Source organism: Mesoplodon mirus, assembly GCF_964341445.2.
Source record: "Mesoplodon mirus genome assembly, chromosome: 3".
NCBI lineage: Eukaryota > Metazoa > Chordata > Mammalia > Artiodactyla > Ziphiidae > Mesoplodon > Mesoplodon mirus.
In genome coordinates, this window is record NC_138978.1 from 41,104,527 (window position 1) to 41,126,148 (window position 21,622).

The following is a 21,622-nucleotide window of genomic DNA, read 5'->3' on the forward strand; positions in this document are numbered from 1 at the left end:
CTTTTTTTTTTTTTTTTTTTTTTTGTGGCACGCGGGCCTCTCACTGCTGTGGCCTCTCCCATTGTGGAGCACAGGCTCCGGACGTGCAGGCTTAGCGGCCATGGCTCACGGGCCCAGCCGCTCCGTGGCATGTGGGATCTTCCCGGACCGGGGCATGAACCCGTGTCCCCTGCATCGGCAGGCGGACTCTCAACCACTGCGCCACCAGGGAAGCCCCAAACCAACTTTTAAAAAGAAATACCAAGTTGGAGGACTCACAATTTCTGATTTCAAACCACAGAGCTACAGTAAGTAAGACAGTGTGGTACTGGCATAAGGATAAACATATAGATAAATGAATAGAATTAAGAGTCCAGAAAAAAACCCTCACATTTACGGTCAACTGATTTTCAACAAAGATACCAAGACAATCAAATGGAAAAGAGTCTTTTCAACAAATGGTGCTGGGACAACTGGTTACCGCATGCAAAAGAATGAAGGTGGACCTCTTCCTCACACCATATACAAAAATTAACTCAAAAATTAATTAAAGACCTAAATATAACTGTAAAACTTAAAAAAAAGAGTAGGCATAAATCTTCATGATCTTGAATTACGCAATGGTTTCTTAGTTATAACACCAAAAGCACAAGCAACAAGCAAAAAAAATAAATTGGACATTAAAATTAAAAACTTTTGTGCTTCTAAGAATACCATCAAGAAAATGAAGAAAACCATAGGATGGGAAAACAATTTTGCAAGTCATATATCTGACAAAGGACTTGCATCTAGAATATATAAAGAACTCATATCTCAGTAATAAAAAGACAAATAATCCATTTTAAAATGGACAAAAGTAGAACAGATTTTTCTTCAAAGAAAGATAAATGACCAATAAGCACATAAAAGATGCTCAACCTGGGCTTCCCTGGTGGTGCAGTGGTTTAGAGTCCACCTGCCGATGCAGGGGACACAGGTTCGTGCCCTGGTCCAGGAAGATCCCACATGCCGCGGAGCGGCTGGGCCTGTGAGCTGTGGCCGCTGAGCCTGCGCGTCCGGAGCCTGTGCTCCGCAATGGGAGAGGCCACAACAGTGAGAGGCCCGCGTAGAGCAAAAAAAAAAAAAAAAAAAGATGCTCAACCTAATTAACCATCAGGAAAGTACAAGTCAAACCACAATGAAATACCAATCCACACCTACTAGGTCAGCTATAATAAAAAAAGATAAATAATAAGCATTAGATGTAGAGAAATTAGAACTCTCATATACTGCTTGTGGTTATGTAAAATGGTATAGCCCCTTTAGAAAACAACCTGGCAGTGTCCCAAAAGGTTAAACATAGAGTTACCATATGACCTAGCAATTCCACACCTAGGTATACTCCTAAGAGAAATGAAAACAGTCAGTCCGCAAAAAAAACATGTACACAAATGTCCATAGCAGCACTGTTCATAATAGCCAAAACACTGCAACAACTTGTGTTTGGTTTGTGAATTATTTTTCAATAAAAAAAAATAAAAATAAAAATCCTTTCTACTTAAAAAGAGAAAAAAGTAAATTTAAAAACCTTTAGGTTTTGAACGTTTTAATAACCAAAACTAGTTTAAGAACCATAAAACTCAAATAACACTAATCCATATTTCATAAAATATGTTCCCTGAAACACTTTTCTCCCCCAAGATGTTTCACAAACAAAGGCAAGGGTTGTGTGGTCAATTAAATTTGAGAGACATAGCATAAAGATTCATGAAGTACATTATTTAATAAATTGTGTAAAGAAGTCCTGTAAGAAACTTATTCAACTTTGTTTAATCCAACTTTCCCTAAGTATAACTGACCAGGGCAACTCGTGTTACCAAATTCCTATTAACAATGCAAAAAAATAGTATTCCATGGCAATTAATTTAGAAAAAATTTGTCTAACCTATAAGTCTATGGCATAACACACCTTGTACTTCCATTATCCAAGCACTTAATAAACTGTAATGCAACTGTTTGTCTATATATTTCTCTATATTCCCCACTAGAATGTAGGCTTCTTGAGAGCTGGGGCCTTATATATTTAGTTTGCCTTTGTTTCCCCAGGTCAGTAAGTATTTGTGAATGAATAAATGGACTAATAAACAAATGCATGGTAGAACAGTGACTCAATGAAGATACAACCTACTTTCTCTTCTTTTCCTAGCATAATTGCATCAACCTAGTAAACTGAGGGCATGAGAGAATAATGGGGCGCTCATATGGGCAATGATAAGATGCGTAATATGCAGAGGTGGCAGGTGGAGAAGACAGCTAGTATGATAGGTAGATTTGTTTCATTGAACGAATAAGTAAATAGAGAATACCAGGAGCCAAGTTTTTAACTGATAGAGAAGGTATTTACAAACATGGGAATGGCGAAGGCCTGAAAGAATCTGAGGTATACTGGAATTGGTGCTATCATGGTTTTATAACATGGTTTTATAACATATATGCACGGATATAGAAATACTTATAAATGAATATGTGTGTGAAAACAGATATACACACATATACATTTACTATTTGTGTTTAGCTGTTTACTGAAAATACCTAGAAGCAACAATACCCCAGTAGCAATGAGTACTCTGAGTGCCTAATCTTGGTTTCTAAATACTATCCTTCACTAAGAGGAACTAATGCTTCTTGGAGAAATGACTGATCCCAGGGCCAGATCAGAGAAGTATAAGCTTTCTTGTACTTGAAATATTTTATTATGCCAGATAGTAAAGAAATGCTCAGTGAATGATGGAATCATGTTAAAAGGACGGAAACAGAATGGATTTCCACTTTCAGTCATGATAGAGTAATTGTTACCAAACTTGCCCTCCTACCATAAAGACCTAGAAAACTCAACAAACTATATGAAATAAAGTCTTCAGACAATGGACAACAGGCAATGAAAAACTGTGATTCAGAAAAAGAAACAAACAAGGTGAGCTCCATGGTTGTCCAGGCTTTCTGCCTGGAGAGCTTTGTGAATAGCAGTACAGGGAAGGGAATCCCAAGCAGAGTATGAAGGTCAGCTGATCTAGGAGACAGAAATCAGAGTTTAGAGAGGATGATGCAGTTGAGATTTGCAAGGAAGAGTGCTAGAGGACAGAGGTTCCCCTGAGTCTGGCTGAATACTCCTAAACTATGCATGCATAAAATGAGACTCTATGAAAGAAAATAAAAATAATGAAAAATAAAAATAAAAACAACAAAGGAAAAGTTTAAAAAATGTTTTAAAGTGGAAAAAAAAGAAAAAAAAATGAGACCCTATGAGAACAGTCAAAAAACAACTAATAGGAGGATGTGACATAGTTAGACATATATTTGGTCTCTGACCCCAGTTCTTGACACAGAGCTCCTAAATCCCTTGGAATTTCCTGGGTGATAGGAATGTCTCCTCCTTAATAAGGCAACCCTTGGTAGGATCCTGTATAACCTCAGGATGGGAGCCTTTTACCAGAAAGATCAAGCCCAGATTAGAAGCTTGGAATGTTCAGTCAATACCCTATCATCCAGGGAGAAGAGAGGGGCTGGAGGTTGAAATAATAATTGATCATGCCTATGTGTGATGAAGCCTCCATAAAAATTCCTAAACTATGGGGTCTGGAGAACTTCTGGTTTGATGACCACATCCACATGCCAGGAAAGTGATACCCCAAACTTCACCAGGGCAGAAACCTATAATCAAGACCCTTCTGGATCTTGCCATATGTACCTCTTCATCTGGCTATTCATTTGTACCCTTTATAATAATATAGAATATAAAAATTATATATTCTTTTTTATTCTATATTATATTCTATTATTCTATATTTATAATAATATATAATATCCTTTATAATAAACTGGTAATAGTTAAGTAAAGTGTTTCCCTGAGTTCTGTGAGCCATTATGGTGAATTATTGAACCTGAGGAAGGGATCATGGGAACCCTTAATTTGTAAACAAGTCAGTGGTTAACCTGAGGACTGGTGTCTAAAGTGAGGGGCAGTCTTGTGGGACTGAGCCCTTAACCTGTGGGATAGTTAGTGTCAGAACTGAACTGACTTGTAGGACACCCAGTTGGTGGTGTCCACAGAGAACTGGAGAAGAGCTTGGTGTGGAAAACCCACACATTTGGTGTCAAAATATTGTGAGCAAAGAAACAGTTTTCCTTTAGAGGAGTTGTAAGCTTAACAATTCTCAGAGCTCACACAAGACTGGATGATATTCTAGTTGTTGTTTTTTTATCTTTATTGGAGTATAATTGCTTTACAATGTTGTGTTATTTTCTGCTGTACAACAAAGTGAATCAGCTATATGTATACATATATCTCCATATCCCCTCCCTCTTGTGCCTCCCTCCCACCCTCTCTATCCCAACCCTCTAGGTCATCAAAAAGCATCGAGCTGATCTCCCTGTGCTATGCCGCAGCTTCCCACTAGCCATCCATTTTACATTTGGTAGTGTATATATGTCAATGTTACTCTCTTATTTTGTCCCCACTTCCCCTTCCCCCTCAGGGTCCTCAAGTCCATTCTCTACATCTGCGTCTTTATGATATTCTAGTTTTGACAAGCCAAAATGAAGAGACCTTGTTGAACAGCTAGGGCATACAGTAGAGAGTCAAGAAGGGCCATACTTCAGTGGTAGGGCTAAACTATACCTAAAAGACCTAGATCTTCTAGACCTTCCCTACAAAGCTTAAAAACAAGTCTCAAATAAATCAATCTTATTTGCAAATAATTTAACTGCCTATGAAAACTAAACTCAACACTTATTATAGGAAGAAGACAAAATCCAAATACTCAACAACATAACATTTACAATGTCCAACATCCAATCAGTTACTAGAAATGTGGAAAAGCAAAAACACTCTGACTTAAACCAGGAAGAAAAATTTCAACAGATACAGATCCAAAAATGACAAGATAATAGAATTAGCAGACAAGAACTTTAAAACAGACATCATAAATATATTCAAGGATCTAAAAGAAAACATGAAAATGATGAGGAGAGAAATGGAAGACATTTAAAAAGCAACAACCAAAAAAGATCTTCTAGAGCTAAAAAATATAATATCTGAAATGAAAATTTTCCTAAATGGAATTAGACACTGCAAATTAAAAGTTTAGACATTGATTAATGAACTTGAAGACACAGCAAGAGAAACTATCCAAACTGAAGCACAGAGAACAAAGTTTCAGTTATGCAGGATGAGTAAGTTCTAGCAATCTAATGTACAGCATGGTGACTATAGTTAATAATACTATATATATATATATATATATATATATATTTCTTTTTTTTTTTTTTTTGTGGTACGCAGGCCTCTCACTGTTGTGGCCTCTCCCGTTGCAGAGTACAGGCTCCGGACGTGCAGGCTCAGTGGCCATGGCTCACGGGCCTAGCCGCTCTGCGGCATGTGGGATCTTCCCGGACCGGGGCACGAACCCCTGTCTTCTGCATCGGCAGGCAGACTCTCAACCACTGTGCCACCAGGGAAGCCGCTATATTGTATACTTGAAATTTACTAAGAAGGCCGATCTTAAGTGCTCTCACCACACACATTAAAAAAAAAGGAGGGCTTCCCTGGTGGCGCAGTGGTTGAGAGTCCGCCTGCCGATGCAGGGGACACAGGTTCGTGCCCCGGTCTGGGAGGATCCCACATGCCGCGGAGCGGCTGGGCCCGTGAGCCATGGCCGCTGAGCCTGCGCGTCCAGAGCCTGTGCTCCCCAACGGGAGAGGCCACAACAGTGAGAGGCCCATGTACCGCAAAAAAAAAAAAAAAAGGAAAAGGGAGCTATGTGAGTTGATGGGTATGTTAACTAGCTTGATTGTGATAATCATTTCACAGTGTACACGTATAGCAAAACATCACACTGTACACCTTAAAATCATACAATTTTTATTTGTCAATTATACCTCAGTAAAGCTGTAAAACAAAACCAACAAAAACAAACTGAAGTACAGAGAGAAAAAGGATGGGAAAAAATTAACAGAGCCTCAGTGACCTATGGGGCAATATCAAGTGGCCTTACATGCACGTTACTTAAGTCCCAGAAAGACAGCAGGAGAATATTTGAAGAAATAAGGTGGAAAACATTCCAATCTGATGCAAGCTATAATTCCACAGATTCAAGAAGTTCAATGAATTCCAAGCAGGTTAAACACCAAAATCCAACAAGACATACCATATTCAAATTACTGGAAGTCCATGATAAAGAGAAAAATCTTAAAAACTGTCAAAGAGGGACTTCCCTGATGGCCCAGTGGTTAAGAATCCATCTTGCAATGCAGGGGACAGCAGTTCGATCCCTAGTGGACTAAGAGCCCACATGCCACAGGGCAACTAAGCCCGTCCATAGCAACTACTGAGCCTGGGCACCACAACTAGAGAGAAGCCCGCGCACTACAATGAAAAGCCCACATGCCACAACTAAGACCTGATACAGCCAAAAAATAAATAAATATTTTTAAAAAAAACTGTCAAAGGAAAAAAAAAGACATTACATACATGGGGGAACAAGGATAAGAATGACTACTGACTTCTCATCAGAAACAATGCAAGAAGTAACACAACATTGTAAATCAACTATATTCCATTAAAAATTATTTTTAAAAAAGGGGCTTCCCTGGTGGCGCAGTGGTTGGGAGTCCGCCTGCCGATGCAGGGGACACGGGTTCGTTCCCCGGTCTGGGAGGATCCCACATGCCGCAGAGCGGCTGGGCCTGTGAGCCATGGCTGCTGAGAACTGCGTGTCCGGAGCCTGTGCTTCACAACGGGAGAGGCCACAACAGTGAGAGGCCCGCATACCGCAAAAAAAAAAAATAATAATAAAAATTATAAAAAAAAGAAACAATGCAAGAAGATAAGTAAACAACAATGTTAAGTGATGGGGGAATAAAAGAACAACCTAAAATTCTATACTCAGCAAAATATCTCTCAAAAATGATGGTAGAAAAATAGTTTCAGAAAATGAAAGCTTAGAGAATCATTGCCAGCAGACCAGCATGAAAAGAAATATTAAAGGAAGTTCTTCAAGCTAAAAGAAAATGATATGAGATAGAAACTTAGTTGTACACAATGACTAGAACTAGAAATGGTAAATATATGCATAACTATGAAATATTTTCTCATTAAAATTTACTTATATATAATTGACTGTTTAAGCAAATATAACAACAACATATTGTGGGGTCTACTAAATATATAGTAGTAAAATGTACAATAGCACAAAGGATGGAAGGGAGAAATGTAAGTATGTTTTTGTAAGTTTCTTACATTAAAAGTGAAGTGCAGGACTTCCCTGGTGGCGCAGTGGTTAAGAATCCACCTGCCAATGCAGGGGACATGGGTTCAAGCCCTGGTCTGGGAAGATCCCACATGCCGCAGAGCAACTAAGTCTGTGCGCCACAACTACTGAGCCTGAGCTCTAGAGCCCGCGTGCCACAGCTACTGAAGCCCGCGCACCTAGAGCCCGTGCTCCGCAACAAGAGAAGCCATCACGATGAGAAGCCCGCGCACCACAACAAAGAGTAGCCCCTGCTCGCTGCAATTAGAGAAAGCCCATGCACAGTAACGAAGACCCAATGCAGCCAAAAAATAAATAAATAAATAAATACATACATACATACATAAAAATTCTTTAAAAAAAAGTGAGGGCCTCCCTGGTGGCGCAGTGGTTGAGAGTCCACCTGCCGATGCAGGGGATACGGGTTCGTGCCCCGGTCTGGGAGGATCCCATATGCCGCGGAGCGGCTGGGCCCGTGAGCCATGGCCGCTGGGCCTGCGCATCCGGAGCCTGTGCTCCGCAACGGGAGAGGCCACAACAGTGAGAGGCCCGCGTACGGAAAAAAAAAAAAAAAAAAAAAGTGAAGTGGTAAGTCATTAGAGAAATGCAAATCAAAACCACATTGAGGTATCACCTCATACCAGTCAGAATGGCCATCATCAAAAAATCTACAAACAATAAATGCTGCAGAGGGTGTGGGGAAAAGGAAACCTTCTTGCACTGTTGGTGGGAATGTAAATTGATACAGCCACTATGGAGAACAGTATGGAGGTTCCTTAAAAAACTAAAAATAGAACTACCATACGACCCAGCAATCCCACTACTGGGCATATACCCTGAGAAAACCATAATTCAAAAAGACACATGTACCACAGTGTTCACTGCAGCACTATTTACAATGGCCATGACATGAAAGCAACCTAAATATCCATTGACAGATGAATGGATAAAGAAGATGTGGTACATATATACAATGGAATATTACTCAGCCATAAAAAGGAACAAAATTCAGTCATTTGTAGTGAGGTGGATGGACCTAGAGTCTGTCATACAGAGTGAAGTAAATCAGAAAGAGAAAAATACCGTATGCTAACACATATATAGGGAACCTAGAAAAATGGTACTGATGAACCTAGTGGCAGGGCAGGAATAGAGACACAGATGTAGAGAACGGACTTGTGGACACAGGGCGGGAAGGGTAAGCTGGGACGAACTGAGCGAGTAGCATTGACACATATACACTACCAACTGTAAAATAGACAGTGGGAAGCTGCTGTATAGCACAGCGAGATCAGGTTGGTGCTATGTGACGACCTAGAGGGGTGGGATGGGGAGGGTGGGAGGAAGGCTCAAGAGGGAGGGGATATATGTATACATATAGCTGATTCACTTTGTTGTATAGCAGAAGCTAACACAACACTGTCAAGCAATTATTTATTTATTTATTTATTTATTATTATTTTTTGTGGTACGCGGGCCTCTCACTGTTGTGGCCTCTCCCGTTGCGGAGCATAGGCTCCAGATGCGCAGGCCCATCGGCCATGGCTCACGGGCCCAGCCGCTCCGCAGCATGTAGGATCTTCCCGGACTGGGGAACGAACCTGTGTCCCCTGCATTGGCAGGCAGACTCTCAACCACTGCACCACCAGGGAAGACCTGTAAAGCAATTATAATCCAATAAAGATGTAAAAAAAAAAAAAAGTGAACTGGTATGATATTATTTGAATGTAGATGTAATGTGTTAAAATACCTATTATATATAATGCAAACCCAAAAGCAACCACTAAGAAAAAGGGTGAAGAGATATAGTTAATTGGACAAAAGAAATAAAATGGAATACTAAAACAATAACAATATAAAGACAGAAAAGGGGACTTCTCTGGTTGTCCAGTGGTTAAGACTCTGTGCTTCCACTGCAGTGGGTGTGGGTTCGATCCCTGCTTGGGGAACTAAGATCCCAACATGCCGTGTGGTGCAGCCAAAAAAAAAGACAGAAAAGAGGAAAAAACAAGGATGGATTGTGTAAATAGAAAAGCAGCAAAATAAGAGTATAAAAACCAACTGTATCTATAATTACATTATATATAAATAGTAAAAATTCTAAGGACCCCATTTGAAAGTCAGAGATTGTCAAATTGTAGGAAAAAACAGACCACAACTGTGTGTTATCTTACAAGAGATGTAGTTTTTAAAGACAGAGATTTAAAGTAGAAGGAAAGAAAAAGATACACAATGCAAATACTGATCAAAAGATAGCTTGGCTACCTTAATATTAGACAAAATAGACTTCAGAGCAAAGAATACTGCCAGAGATAAAGAAAAACATTTCATGGCTATAAAAAGATCCATTCAGAGCTTCCCTGGTGGCGCAGTGGTTGAAAGCCCGCCTGCCGACGCAGGGGACATGGGTTCGTGCCCCGGTCCGGGAAGATCCCACATGCTGCGGAGCGGCTGGGCCCGTGAGCCATGGCCGCTGAGCCTGCGCGTCCGGAGCCTGTGCTCCACGATGGGAGAGGCCACAACAGTGAGAGGCCCGCGTACCGCAAAAAAAAAAAAAAAAAAAGATCCATTCATCAAGAAGACATAATAATCAATGTATACACATTTAATAACGGAGATTCAAAATATGTGAAGCAAAACCTGACGGGAATGAAAGGAGAAACAGGCAAATCCATAATTACAGATAGAGATTTCAACACTTCTTCCTTAGTAATTGACAAAACAATTGAACAAATTAGAAAAACTAGGGAAGAGAATTCCCTGGCAGTCCCGTGGTTAGGACTCTGCACTTCCATTGCAGGGTACATGGGTTCAATCCCTGGTCAGGGAACTAAGATCCCACAAGCCTCACTGTGTGGCCAAAAAAAAAAAAGAAAGACCAGAAAAGACCTGAATGCTAACCAACTTGACCTAACTGACATTTATAGAACACTCTTCTCAACAACAGCAGAATACAAATTCTTTTCAGGTGCACGTGAAACATTTACCAAGACAGAAATCACATAAAATATGCTCTTTGATCACAGTAGAATTATATTAAAGCAATAACATAAAGATATCTAGAGAATCCCCAAATATTTGGAAATTAAATAAAATACTTGTAACAACTCATTGGTCAGAGAAGAAATTACCAGGGAAATTAAAAGCTATTTTGAGGTAGATGCTAACTAAAATACAATATATCAAAATGTGTGGGATGCAGTTAAAGCAGTGCTTGAAAACAATTTAGAGCTTTAAAAATTTATATTCTAGAAAAAGAAAGGTCTAAAAATCAATCATCTGAGTTTCTACTTTAAGAATCTAGAAAAAGGAGAGCAAATTGAACCCAAAAGAAATAGAAGAAAGGAAAGAAATAGTAATAATAACAGAAATCAATGAAATAGAAGATGGACAATCAATGACACCAAAAGTTGATTCTTTGAAAAGAAAAAAAAAGAGGGAAAAAAACCTATAAATAATATCATGAATGAAAGAATACACAGCACTACAGATCTTACAGACATTAAAAGAGTAACAGGGGCTTCCCTGGTGGCGCAGTGGTTGGGAGTCCGCCTGCCGATGCAGGGGACACGGGTTCGTGCCCGGGTCCGGGAGGATCCCACGTGCCGCGGAGCGGCTGGGCCCGTGAGCCATGGCCGCTGAGCCTGCATGTCCGGAGCCTGTGCTCCGCAACAGGAGAGGCCACAGCAGTGAGAGGCCCGTGTCCAGCAAAAAAAAAAAAAAAAAAAAAAGAGTAACAGGACACTAAACAATTGAAATCATCCAACCTACCTCTTCAAAGGAATATTTTTCTACAGTGTGAAGAGCATCTTGTGTCTCATTCCACCCTCCAATAGAATAGATGCAGTCGTTGAGTGCAGCCACCCCGAGGTATGCTCTTCTGGTTCCCATTGGAGGAAGTGGGGACCAACGCTTGGAAAGTGGATCATAAACTTCAAAAGAACGAAGCTCTATTCCTTCATTGCTGATGCCCCCAATCACATAAATTAAACCTGGAAATGGAATATTTTTGCTCAGATGCTATAGAAAATAGGATACAAATAATTATAAAAAGTAATAATTGTGATTTAAGTTTGCTATCTGATATTATACTTAATGCAGGGCTTACAATATTCTTTCCAGAGAGAAAATTGACTTCTGTCTAGTTTATCACAGCTCTCATTTAAGCATGTTACAAAGAACTAGGGGTATGAATTTAAAGTGGCATTGAATTTTCAAAGAACTTAATGATGCTATAAGAAAACAATTTGTCAGACAAGGATTTCCGATCTTATTGTTTGCTTAATGATCTCAAGTTCCAGATCCACTGCTACCACATATAGGTAAAAAAGGATGGGGAGAAGGATTTGTTCCCCCTTAAAAACTGCCATACACTTAAACTGGGAATGACATGACCCTGTTGGTGACAACCTAATGGTTGCTCAGATGGACAAAATGAATTTAAATTAGAATAGTTTATGGCTAGATTAAGGTATCAGATACTGTACAGTAGACTGTAATTCACAGAGTTCCTTATTAAATTTAACTTGAAAATAATGGTTCTGACTATCAACAATTATTTTTTTTTGAGTGTTACTGTTGTTCCTAGAGGTCTAAAGTGAGAAGTTATAAGGAATGGCATTTTAAAAAAATTTATTTATTTGGCTGCACAGAGTCTTAGTTGCGGCACACAGGATCTTTGTTGCCGCGTGTGGGATCCTTTGTTGCAGCATGCGGGATCTTTAGTTTCAGCATGCGGAATCTAGTTCCCTGACCGGGGACTGAACCCATGCCCCCTGCATTGGGAGTGCAGAGTCTTAACCACTGGACCACCAGGGAATTCCCAAGGAATGGCATTTTAAGAAACATGAGCTAAATGTTAGTAAACTTGGGTTCTAGATCCAGCTTTGCTAGTAACCAACTATGAGAAAAGACAACTCACAGCCTCCTGATCTTCAGCTTCCTCATCTAAAAATAAAGGGGTTGAAATAGAGAATCTCCAAGACGCCTCTCTAGCTCTATGATTTTAGATGGGAAGATAAAAATAATAAATAAAAAACAATTAGAGAACATTATAATATTAAGCAATAGAACATAGTCTGCACCATGTAATTTGAGCATTTAGCTGCTAGCAGAAATCTGAGAAGGTACTCAAAAGGCAGAAAGAATTTCAGCTGGGAACAGAGCAGGCTGAATTGTCACATAACAATGGGCAGACTGCTTCCTACTCTACAGGTACATGTAAATCTGTTCTCCAATTCTGGACAGAGAATCAGGTTCTATTTGAGAGTGCTTATTAATTACCTCTCACTGTATAATAGTCAATTACACTTAAAATAACATCTGTATACCACTTTAATATGTAGTACAACATTTTTCAAATCTGTGATAGCATTGTGTGTGTACTGAATCACAATGTACTCTATAAAAAAACACTGAAGAAGCCTATGACACTATGAAGATTGTTTTTGATAATCTCTCCCTACGTAGAAATATATACTAAGGCCTACAAGGGAGAGAAAATAACAATAATGGATGACAGTTCAAATGCTTATTTTGCTAATTAGGTATTTTTGCCCATCTGGAATTCTTAATTCTAGCTTTGTTTATTTTGAAAAAAAATGATTATTTTGGCAATACAGAAATAAAGATATAAGAGGTTTAAAAATATAAGAGATTAGAAGCAGAATTTCCACACTGTTAGTGTCAATTATTCAAAACTAACAGACATAAAATATACTTTTGTGAAAATAAAGCCTCAAGCTCAGTTTTTAAAAAATATATATTTTCAGGAAAAATATTTTATAAAGCAATTACCTTGCATTTCACAACACCCAAAGTAGTAGCGTGACATAGCCATGTTGCCAACTACTTCCCATTTATTTTCATCGGGATCAAATCGTTCAATGGTGTTCCCTATCTCAGCTCCAACCCAACCACCTGAAACCAAACAGAAAAATATTATTTTTGGAATAAAGGAATTTTATTTATGAAAAACAGCTTAGAGGGACCTCCCTGGCGGTCCAGTGGTTAAGAATCCGCCTTCTAATGCAGGGGATGCTGGTTCGATCCCTGGTCGGGGAACTAAGATCCCACATGCCACGGGGCAACTAAGCTTGCGTGCTCTAGAGCCCACGCGCTATAGCTAGAGAGAAGCCCGCTGGACTAACGGAAGAGCCCGCGCACTGCAATGAAAAGATCCCACATGCCACAGCGAAGGTCCCACGTGCCGCAACTAAGACCCGATGTAGCCAAATAAATAAATAAATATTTAAAAAGAAAAGCACCTTAGAAAACATCTAATCTGACAACTTTATATTATGGATGATTATCATATGGACCAGAGAGGTTATCTGTCCAAAATCACATGAAAAGTTAGAATTTGATTGTAAGTAGAACTTGGGTCTTTTAACTCTCTGCCTATGTTTCACAAGAGATCTTTTTTTTTTTTTTTTTTTTTAAATATTTGGCTGCGTTGGGTCTTTGTTGCTGTGCGTGGGCTTTCTCTAGTTGCAGTGAGCAGGGTCTACTCTTCATTGCGGTGCATGGGCTTCTCATTGCAGTGGTTTCTCTTGTTGTGGAGCATGGCCTCTAGGTGCACAGGCTTCAGTAGTTGTGGCACGTGGGCTCAGTAGTTGTGGCGCACAGACTTAGTTGCTCTGCGGCATGTGGGATCCTCCCAGACCAGGGCTCGAACCCGTGTCCCCTGCATTGGCAGGAGGGTTCTTAACCACTGCGCCACCAGGGAAGCCCTCACAAGAGATTTTTAAAAAATAAAACAAAACAAAACAAAAACTTCAATCTATTGCATAGGAAATATGGTACTTTGCAAAACAACTTTTTGAAACAACATCTGTGTATTCAGAATGGTTATCCTAACCATGAAATTTAACTAGTCAGCTAAAATGCTCCCCTAGACATCTCATCTATATTTTATGTCCATCTCCTTATAAGAATTCCATACTTGACAATATCTCCCAAGTAATATAATTTTGAGAATAAGAACTTTTTTTTTTTTTTTTTGCGGTACGCGGGCCTCTCACTGTTGTGGCCTCTCCCGTTGCGAAGCACAGGCTCCGGACGTGCAGGCTCAGCGGCCATGGCTCACGGGCCTAGCCGCTCCGCGGCATGTGGGATCTTCCCAGACCGGGGCACGAACCTGTGTCCCCTGCATAGGCAGGTGGACTCTCAACCACTGCACCACCAGGGAAGTCCAAGAATAAGAACTTTTAAAGCTAAAAAGACACAAGTTTCTTATGGGAGGGAAGGAAAATTTCTAAAGTAAGCAGAATTTGACTAAGAATTTAAATAATATTAGATATCCTTAAATTGGAGAGTATAATTACCCAAAGCATAGATAGCCCCATAACACACACACACTCCCAAGCCACAGCGGGGGTGATTCATTGAAGCTACAGTTGTCCACTGTTTAGTAACTGGATCATAGCATTCAGTACAGTCAAAAATCATTGAATCCTTTTCACCTGAGTTAAATAAAAGAGACACATATGAGAAGATTTAGTAATATTAATACCCTAGAACCACAATACAATATTCAGCAGCATTCTGTGTTGTCAGAAATTCAATTATTATGTCTGATTTTATACTATTCTTTAAAATTTATTTGCCCACCAAGTGTTATTTTGAATCCATAACACTGTCATTGATTAAAGCTCACTTAATGAAGCAAAGTGGGCTATTATCTATTTCTAATTCTACCACCCAAACAATCCATGTAATTTTTGAGGATACAATTTGCATTTTAACACTTCTATATTTTCATAGTTCAGATAGCTGGCTCTGCTACAATTTGAGTTTTAATGCAATGCTTATCTAGCAACAAATAGAAAATGAAAAAAACATTTTTAGATACCACTTAAAATAGAATTTTAAAATATACTATACCTAGGAGTAAATCTAATTAAAGATTTATAAGAACTTTATGGATATAATTTATAAATTTTATTTAGATAAAGCTTTAAATTAAGGAATATCTAAATAAATGAAGAGATGTATCATGTTGACGAGTTACAAGTGTCAATGTAAAGATGATTATTCCCAAAATGATTTATAGATTTAACAAAATCCCAGTTTTTAAAAAACCCTTTCTTTCTTTTTTATTGTATTTAAGTACACATAACATAAAATGTACCATGTAAACCATTTTTAAGAATACAGTTCAGTGATGTTAAACACATTCATATTGTTGTACAGCCATCACAACCATCCATTCCCATAATCCTTTTCATCCTGTAAAACTGAAACTCTATACCCATTAAACAATAATTCCCCATTCTCTCCTTCGCCAGCCCCTGGCAACGACCATTATACTTTCTGTCTTTTTGGTTTTGACTACTCCAAGTATCTCATATAAGTGGAATCATACATTATTATTTTTTAAAACAGATTTGATGAACTAATTCTAATTTTTATATGGAAGTATGAAAGACCTAGAATAGCCAAGCATTCCCAAAAAGAATAATAAGGAAAGAGAAAATGCCCTATTAAATAAGCCTATCAGACTTAAAATAGAGCTTTAATAATTAAGATAGGAATAAATAGAGAGACCAGTGGGAAAGAAAGGAAATTCTAGAAACAGATCCACACATATATGATTACTTGGTATTTGACATAGTTTGCATGACAGAGCAGTGGGGAAACAAAGATGCTGGGAATTGGTTATATATATGGGGGGAAAAATGAAACTGGTTCCTTACTAATACTATCCGTAAAAATTCAATTACAGGTGAATTACAGACATAAAAGTAAATGGCAAAACTATAAAATTTTAGAAAACAATAAAGGTATATATCCTCATGACTTTCGAGTAGACAAAGGATTTCTTTAAAAAGATATAAGAAATACTAACCATAAAGGGAAAAAAATAATAGAGTTGGCTACATTAAAATGAAAAACATTCATTTAACAAAAGATACCATAAAAAGAGTAAAAGATGAAGCAGAGGAGTAGGAAAATATATTTGCAGCACATATAATCTTATGAGGGCCTAGAATCCTGATGTATACGAAACCCTTACTGTGCAGAAAAGAGTCACCATAAGGCCTAAAACTGCCTATGGTTAGAAAGGCTTGCTCGTAAGGTTGACCCTTACCTGGAGTCTGGGAACATGGCTAGTAAAAAGTTCCCTACACTCATACAAAATTTTCCCTAAATGATAACAGTGGCTTTTTGCAGTGGTGAAAATGTTCTGGAATTAGTGGTGATGATTGCACAATTTTGTGAATATACTAAAAACCACTGAACTGTACACTTCAATGGTGAATTTTATGATATGTGAATTATATCTTAATTTTTAAATATAATACTTAGAATATTAACCCAGATATGAATGTATCTAAAAGGAAATAAACTATTGACTGTGATTATCTCTGGGTGGTATGATTACAGTATGGGTGATTTTTATTTTCTTTTTCATATGCTTCAGGTTTACCAAATTTTCTACAGCAAATCTGAATTACTTTGATAAAAAACATTTATTTAAAAATTATATATTAAGTAATATGTTAAGATAGTAATGTTTATAGTATTAATAATGGCTAGTAAAGTCATAGCAGTTTTGACGGGCTCCCATTTGTACTTCTGTGGTATCAGGAAAGGGGATACATATATATGGAAGTGTCGCAAAGGACACTGTGACCCTAGATTAAACAGGAGAGAGTTCACGCAATGCAACTGCTGAAATGTACATAAAAAGAACTATTAGAGTTTTAGCCAAAGATTATATAGAGTTATAGTCTTTATACTGACAGATGGTTATTGCTCAGAACTCTAACTTCTTTGTTAGGATTTTCAGATGCACCATGACACTTATTGATTTAATAAACAGTTTTTTTTTTTTTTTTTTTTTTTTTTTTTGCTGTACGCGGGCCTCTTACTGCTGTGGCCTCTCCCGTTGCGGAGCACAGGCTCCGGACACACAGGCTCCGCGGCCATGGCTCGCGGGCCCAGCCGCTCCGCGGCATGTGGGATCTTCCGGGATCGGGGCACGAACCCGTGTCCCCTGCATCGGCAGGCGGACTCTCAACCACTGCGCCACCAGGGAAGCCCCAATAAACAGTTTCTGAGTGATGCTTATGTTCCCTCCAAAAGATAAAAATCAAATATTCCCTATATCTCTCTCATTTTAAACTGATGGTATCATAGTTGGAAAATAATAATATGATTGATTTACAGCTTTCAGTATTTTAGAATGACCCATAGAAATAAAGCAAAAAATTTGGCTGTAAAGGTTAGAGATGATCTACCTAGGCTGGTTGCTATAAAGAAAATTATTCAGAAGTAAATATTGATATCAAAGGTGTTAGTATTTATTTCTCTTTAGATCCCTCTCTAATAATTATTTCTCTCCCACATTCAAATCCCCTTTTAAATTTATTCATTAATCATTTTAGAATTTATAGTAATAGTTTCAGAAAACACAGTGATTTTAATCAAGAAATATATCCCAATGTCTAGCTGACATGGTTTTTATACATCCCACTGCTGAGATACTTGGTTAATCTAAAATGATTCATAATGCAGCTCTCAGAATTAAAAAATTTTTTATCACAAATGTTGATCTAAATTTTGGCACCACATTTACATAAACAACTTTTCATTAAAACCATACCTAAGTATTTGCCTTGTAATAAATTACCGTGTCCCTCTGGTATAGAATATTCAATATCTTGTGTTTCCTTTTTCTTTCATTCATTTATTCAATAAATACTTATTAAGCACAACTGTATCTACATATACCACATAGTATCTAGCAATATAAATAAGGCATATAAGAATGCAGTCAACTTAGAGCTAGAGACTAATAAGGGAAATAAGACATTTTCATTATTACCTCCAATTGCGTAGACCATCCCTCCCAGAACTGCTACTCCCAGTCCACATCGAGCCTGATGAAGTGAAGACACAGTGGTCCAGTACTGGCTAAAGGTGTCAAAACGTTCTACACAACTGAGGGCTCTACTATCGCTCCAACGACCCCCCTGCAACCGAGTATATCCACCTGAATAAAGGAAGGAAAGGAGGTACACAGCAAATCCCTTACTGCTAAATATGGAAATGGTAGTAACAAGAAAAATCTAGCCTTCTATATCTAGACATTCAATATAACTACTGTATAGTAAGTAATAAGTGCTTTAGAGTCTGCCATATATACATCTATTATCCTTAAATGTGCCAGGTCCTGAAAGATTATGGCTTAAATGCAATGAGGTCAACCACAATGTTCTACCACCTGGTCTTGGTTATAATCAAATGTTAGATAAAACATAAATCTAGGAACTGGTTATCTCTCTAGTTAGGAAGTTTCATTGTGACTTCTATTAATGTCTTTTTCAGTTAAATATAGTGAGTTGGGGCTTCCCTGGTGGCGCAGTGGTTCAGAATCTGCCTACCAATGCAGGGGACACGGGTTCGAGCCCTGTCCCGGGAAGATCCCATGTGCCGCAGAGCAACTAAGCCCGTGCACCACAACTACTGAGCCTGAGCTCTAGAGCCTGCAAGCCACAACTACTGAGCCCACGTACCACAACTACTGAAGCCCACGCGCCTAGAGCCGGGCTCTGCAATAGGAGAAGCCATGACAGTGAGAAGCCCGCTCACTGCAACGAAGAGTAGCCCCCACTCACCACAACTATAGAAAGCCCACGCACAGCAACGAAGACCCAACACAGCCAAAAAGTAAATTAATTAATTAATAATAAAAAAATAGTGAGTTGAAATCCTTGTTTGACTGCACATCCCATCATTAAAAAAGTTTAGCAAGCACTCAAAAATTACACATTTATATATTATAGTATATATAAAATTATACAATGACATACTTACTAAAAATTATACTATACATAAAGTTTTTGTATATAATAAATTATATTATGTATATAAATCTGGACAATCTGTTGACATATATATCAAATATTGATAAGGTTTAATCCTTTTTTTTAAAAAAAATGGAGGAAATTCTCTGGCAGCCAGTGGTTCCGATGCGGCACTTTCACTGCTGTGGCCCGGGTTCAATCCCTGGTCGGGGAACTAAGATCCTGCAAGCTGCGTGGGGTGGCCAAAAAACTACACAACACTACACTACACTACACTAAAATAAAATAAAATAAAAATGGAAAGGTTCATACGATATTCCTATCGGTTATCCTGCATATCCACACTTTGGAGACCACTAGTTTCTATCACCCCTAATGACCATCTAAGACGCTGTGAATAGTTAAAATGTGTGAGATTTATTTTCCTATTTCTCACAAGAATTCAAATATTTAATTTTTAAAGCAGTATATCTTAGGCAGTTATTTGATAATAATTGGGTATATAAGAACCCAAAGATTTAAATCACAGAATAACAGATGTCAAATAAATAGCTATTTATTCTTAGATATGTCCACTGTACTATATAAATACAATTTCTAAATCTGTAGCCTGTATGTGAAATTAAATATGCCTATCTGACATACCTGCACATTCTGACATGTATGATAACAACAAAAATTTCAAAGGTTTTTATCCTGAAAATAAAGATAATTTCTATCACTTTTTAAAAGGTTCTCACCTACTGCATACAGGTACTTTCTTGCTTTCTTCCGAGGTCGAACCTTAGATGTCTGCAGAAAGCTAGAAAATTTGTTCTCTTTGGGAGATTTGCACACCTCACAGTACTCTTTCAAAAGTGTTTGCAATGCAACACGAAGATTAAAATCGGATATTCCTAAATCAATGTTGAAAAAGACAATGTTTTAATCAATTTTTAAATAATATTGAAAAGACATGTTTCCATGAAAATAAAATACATTTAACAATCAAAAAATGAAAACTCATCATCAAACAATGGAGTATGTTTCCAACAATACCAAGTATTATTTTTCTCACTGCTACTAAAGAATATATACTTTCCTTAAATCAAAGATTGTTTTAAAAAACATGCTTCAGGGGCTTCCCTGGTGGTGCAGTGGTTGAGAGTCCGCCTGCCGATGCAGGGGACATGGGTTCGTGCCCCGGTCCGGGAAGATCCCACATGCCACGGAGCGGCTGGGCCCGGGAGCCATGGCCGCTGAGCCTGCACGCACGGAGCCTGTGCTCCGCAACGGGAGAGGCCACAACAGTGAGAGGCCCGCGTACCGCAAAAAAAAAAAAAAAAAAAGTGTTCAGGAATTTCATACAGGAAAAATTTCCCAAAATGAAATTAAAATTGAACCTTTAAAAGGAAAGGGCGGGGACGTCCCTGTCAGTCCAGTGGTTGGGACTCCACATGTGGGAGCATGGCTTTGACCCCTGGTTGGGGAGCTAGGATCCCGCAAGCTGCAAGGCTCGGCCAAAAAAAAAACAAAAAGGAAAGGGTATATGATATAGTCTAAGGAAAAATGGCAAACTTTAACACAAATCAAGAATAATGGAAGATAATTCTTTAGGCATCTAAGCAGAAAGAGCAAGTCATAAAAAAAAAAAAAGAAAACCATGCCTTACAAACTTGGGGTGGGCTGGGGGAATCATCATAAATTAAGAATATTATGCCCACCCAAATTTCTGTTAAATTAAAAAGCAACAGGCAGAACTTCTCAGATGTGAGAAAAAAAAATCAGGAAATAACATTTATCATGAGCCTTCCTTGAAAAAAATACTTAGTGATGAAATCCAACCAACCAAATGATGAATCAAAACAGAAAGCTCAGGGAATTCCTTGGCGGTCCAGTGGTTAGGACTCGGTGCTTTCACTGCTGTGGCCTGGGTTCAATCCCTGGTCGAGGAACTAAGATCCCACAAGCCCTGCTGTGCCGCCAAAAAAAAAAAAAAAAGGTCAGGACTAAAAAGACTATCGTTAAAAAACTGGGAGAGAGCATTAAATCCACTTAAATACAGAACAAAAGCACAGAGCTAGGGGAATCATGATTGAAAAAAATCTATGTAAAGGCTGTGTAAACCTTGAGGGGGGTAGGGAGAAAAATAACAATGCTAATTACCTCATTTTTCTTAGCAGAGAGTCTAAACTTTAAAATTGAAACACAAAATGAAACTATGGTTTCACCTTCTAATGAGTTTCATCTTTTGTTTTTAACTCTACAAAAACTTTTAGAATGAGTATTTCTTGAGATAAAGAAACATTTATCTGAGGGCCTCCCTGGTGGCGCAGTGGTTGAGAGTCCGCCTGCCGATGCAGGGGACGCGGGTTCGTGCCCCTGTCCGGGAGGATCCCACATGCCGCGGAGCGGCTGGGCCCGTGAGCCATGGCCGCTGGGCCTGCACGTCCAGAGCCTGTGCTCCGCAACGGGAGAGGCCACAACAGTGAGAGGCCCGCGTAATGCAAAAAAAAAAAAAAAAAAAAAAAAAAAAAAAAAAAGAAACATTTATCTGAAATTAGT

The 21,622-nt window shown here is 38.6% G+C and overlaps 1 protein-coding gene across 2 annotated transcripts in view; it reads right to left on the reverse strand.

The window, feature by feature from the left end:
* IPP (intracisternal A particle-promoted polypeptide) overlaps window positions 1-21,622 on the reverse strand; it is a 38,551-nt gene that overhangs the window by 3,154 nt on the left and 13,775 nt on the right. For both annotated transcript variants that reach the window (XM_082613647.1, XM_082613648.1), the window contains exons 4-8: window positions 19,819-19,974; window positions 18,097-18,264; window positions 14,591-14,728; window positions 13,062-13,184; window positions 11,037-11,257 (exon numbers count right to left, since the gene is read on the reverse strand). In XM_082613647.1, the coding sequence (XP_082469773.1) occupies window positions 11,037-11,257; window positions 13,062-13,184; window positions 14,591-14,728; window positions 18,097-18,264; window positions 19,819-19,974 (806 nt within the window). The remainder of the gene's footprint in view (window positions 1-11,036; window positions 11,258-13,061; window positions 13,185-14,590; window positions 14,729-18,096; window positions 18,265-19,818; window positions 19,975-21,622) is intronic.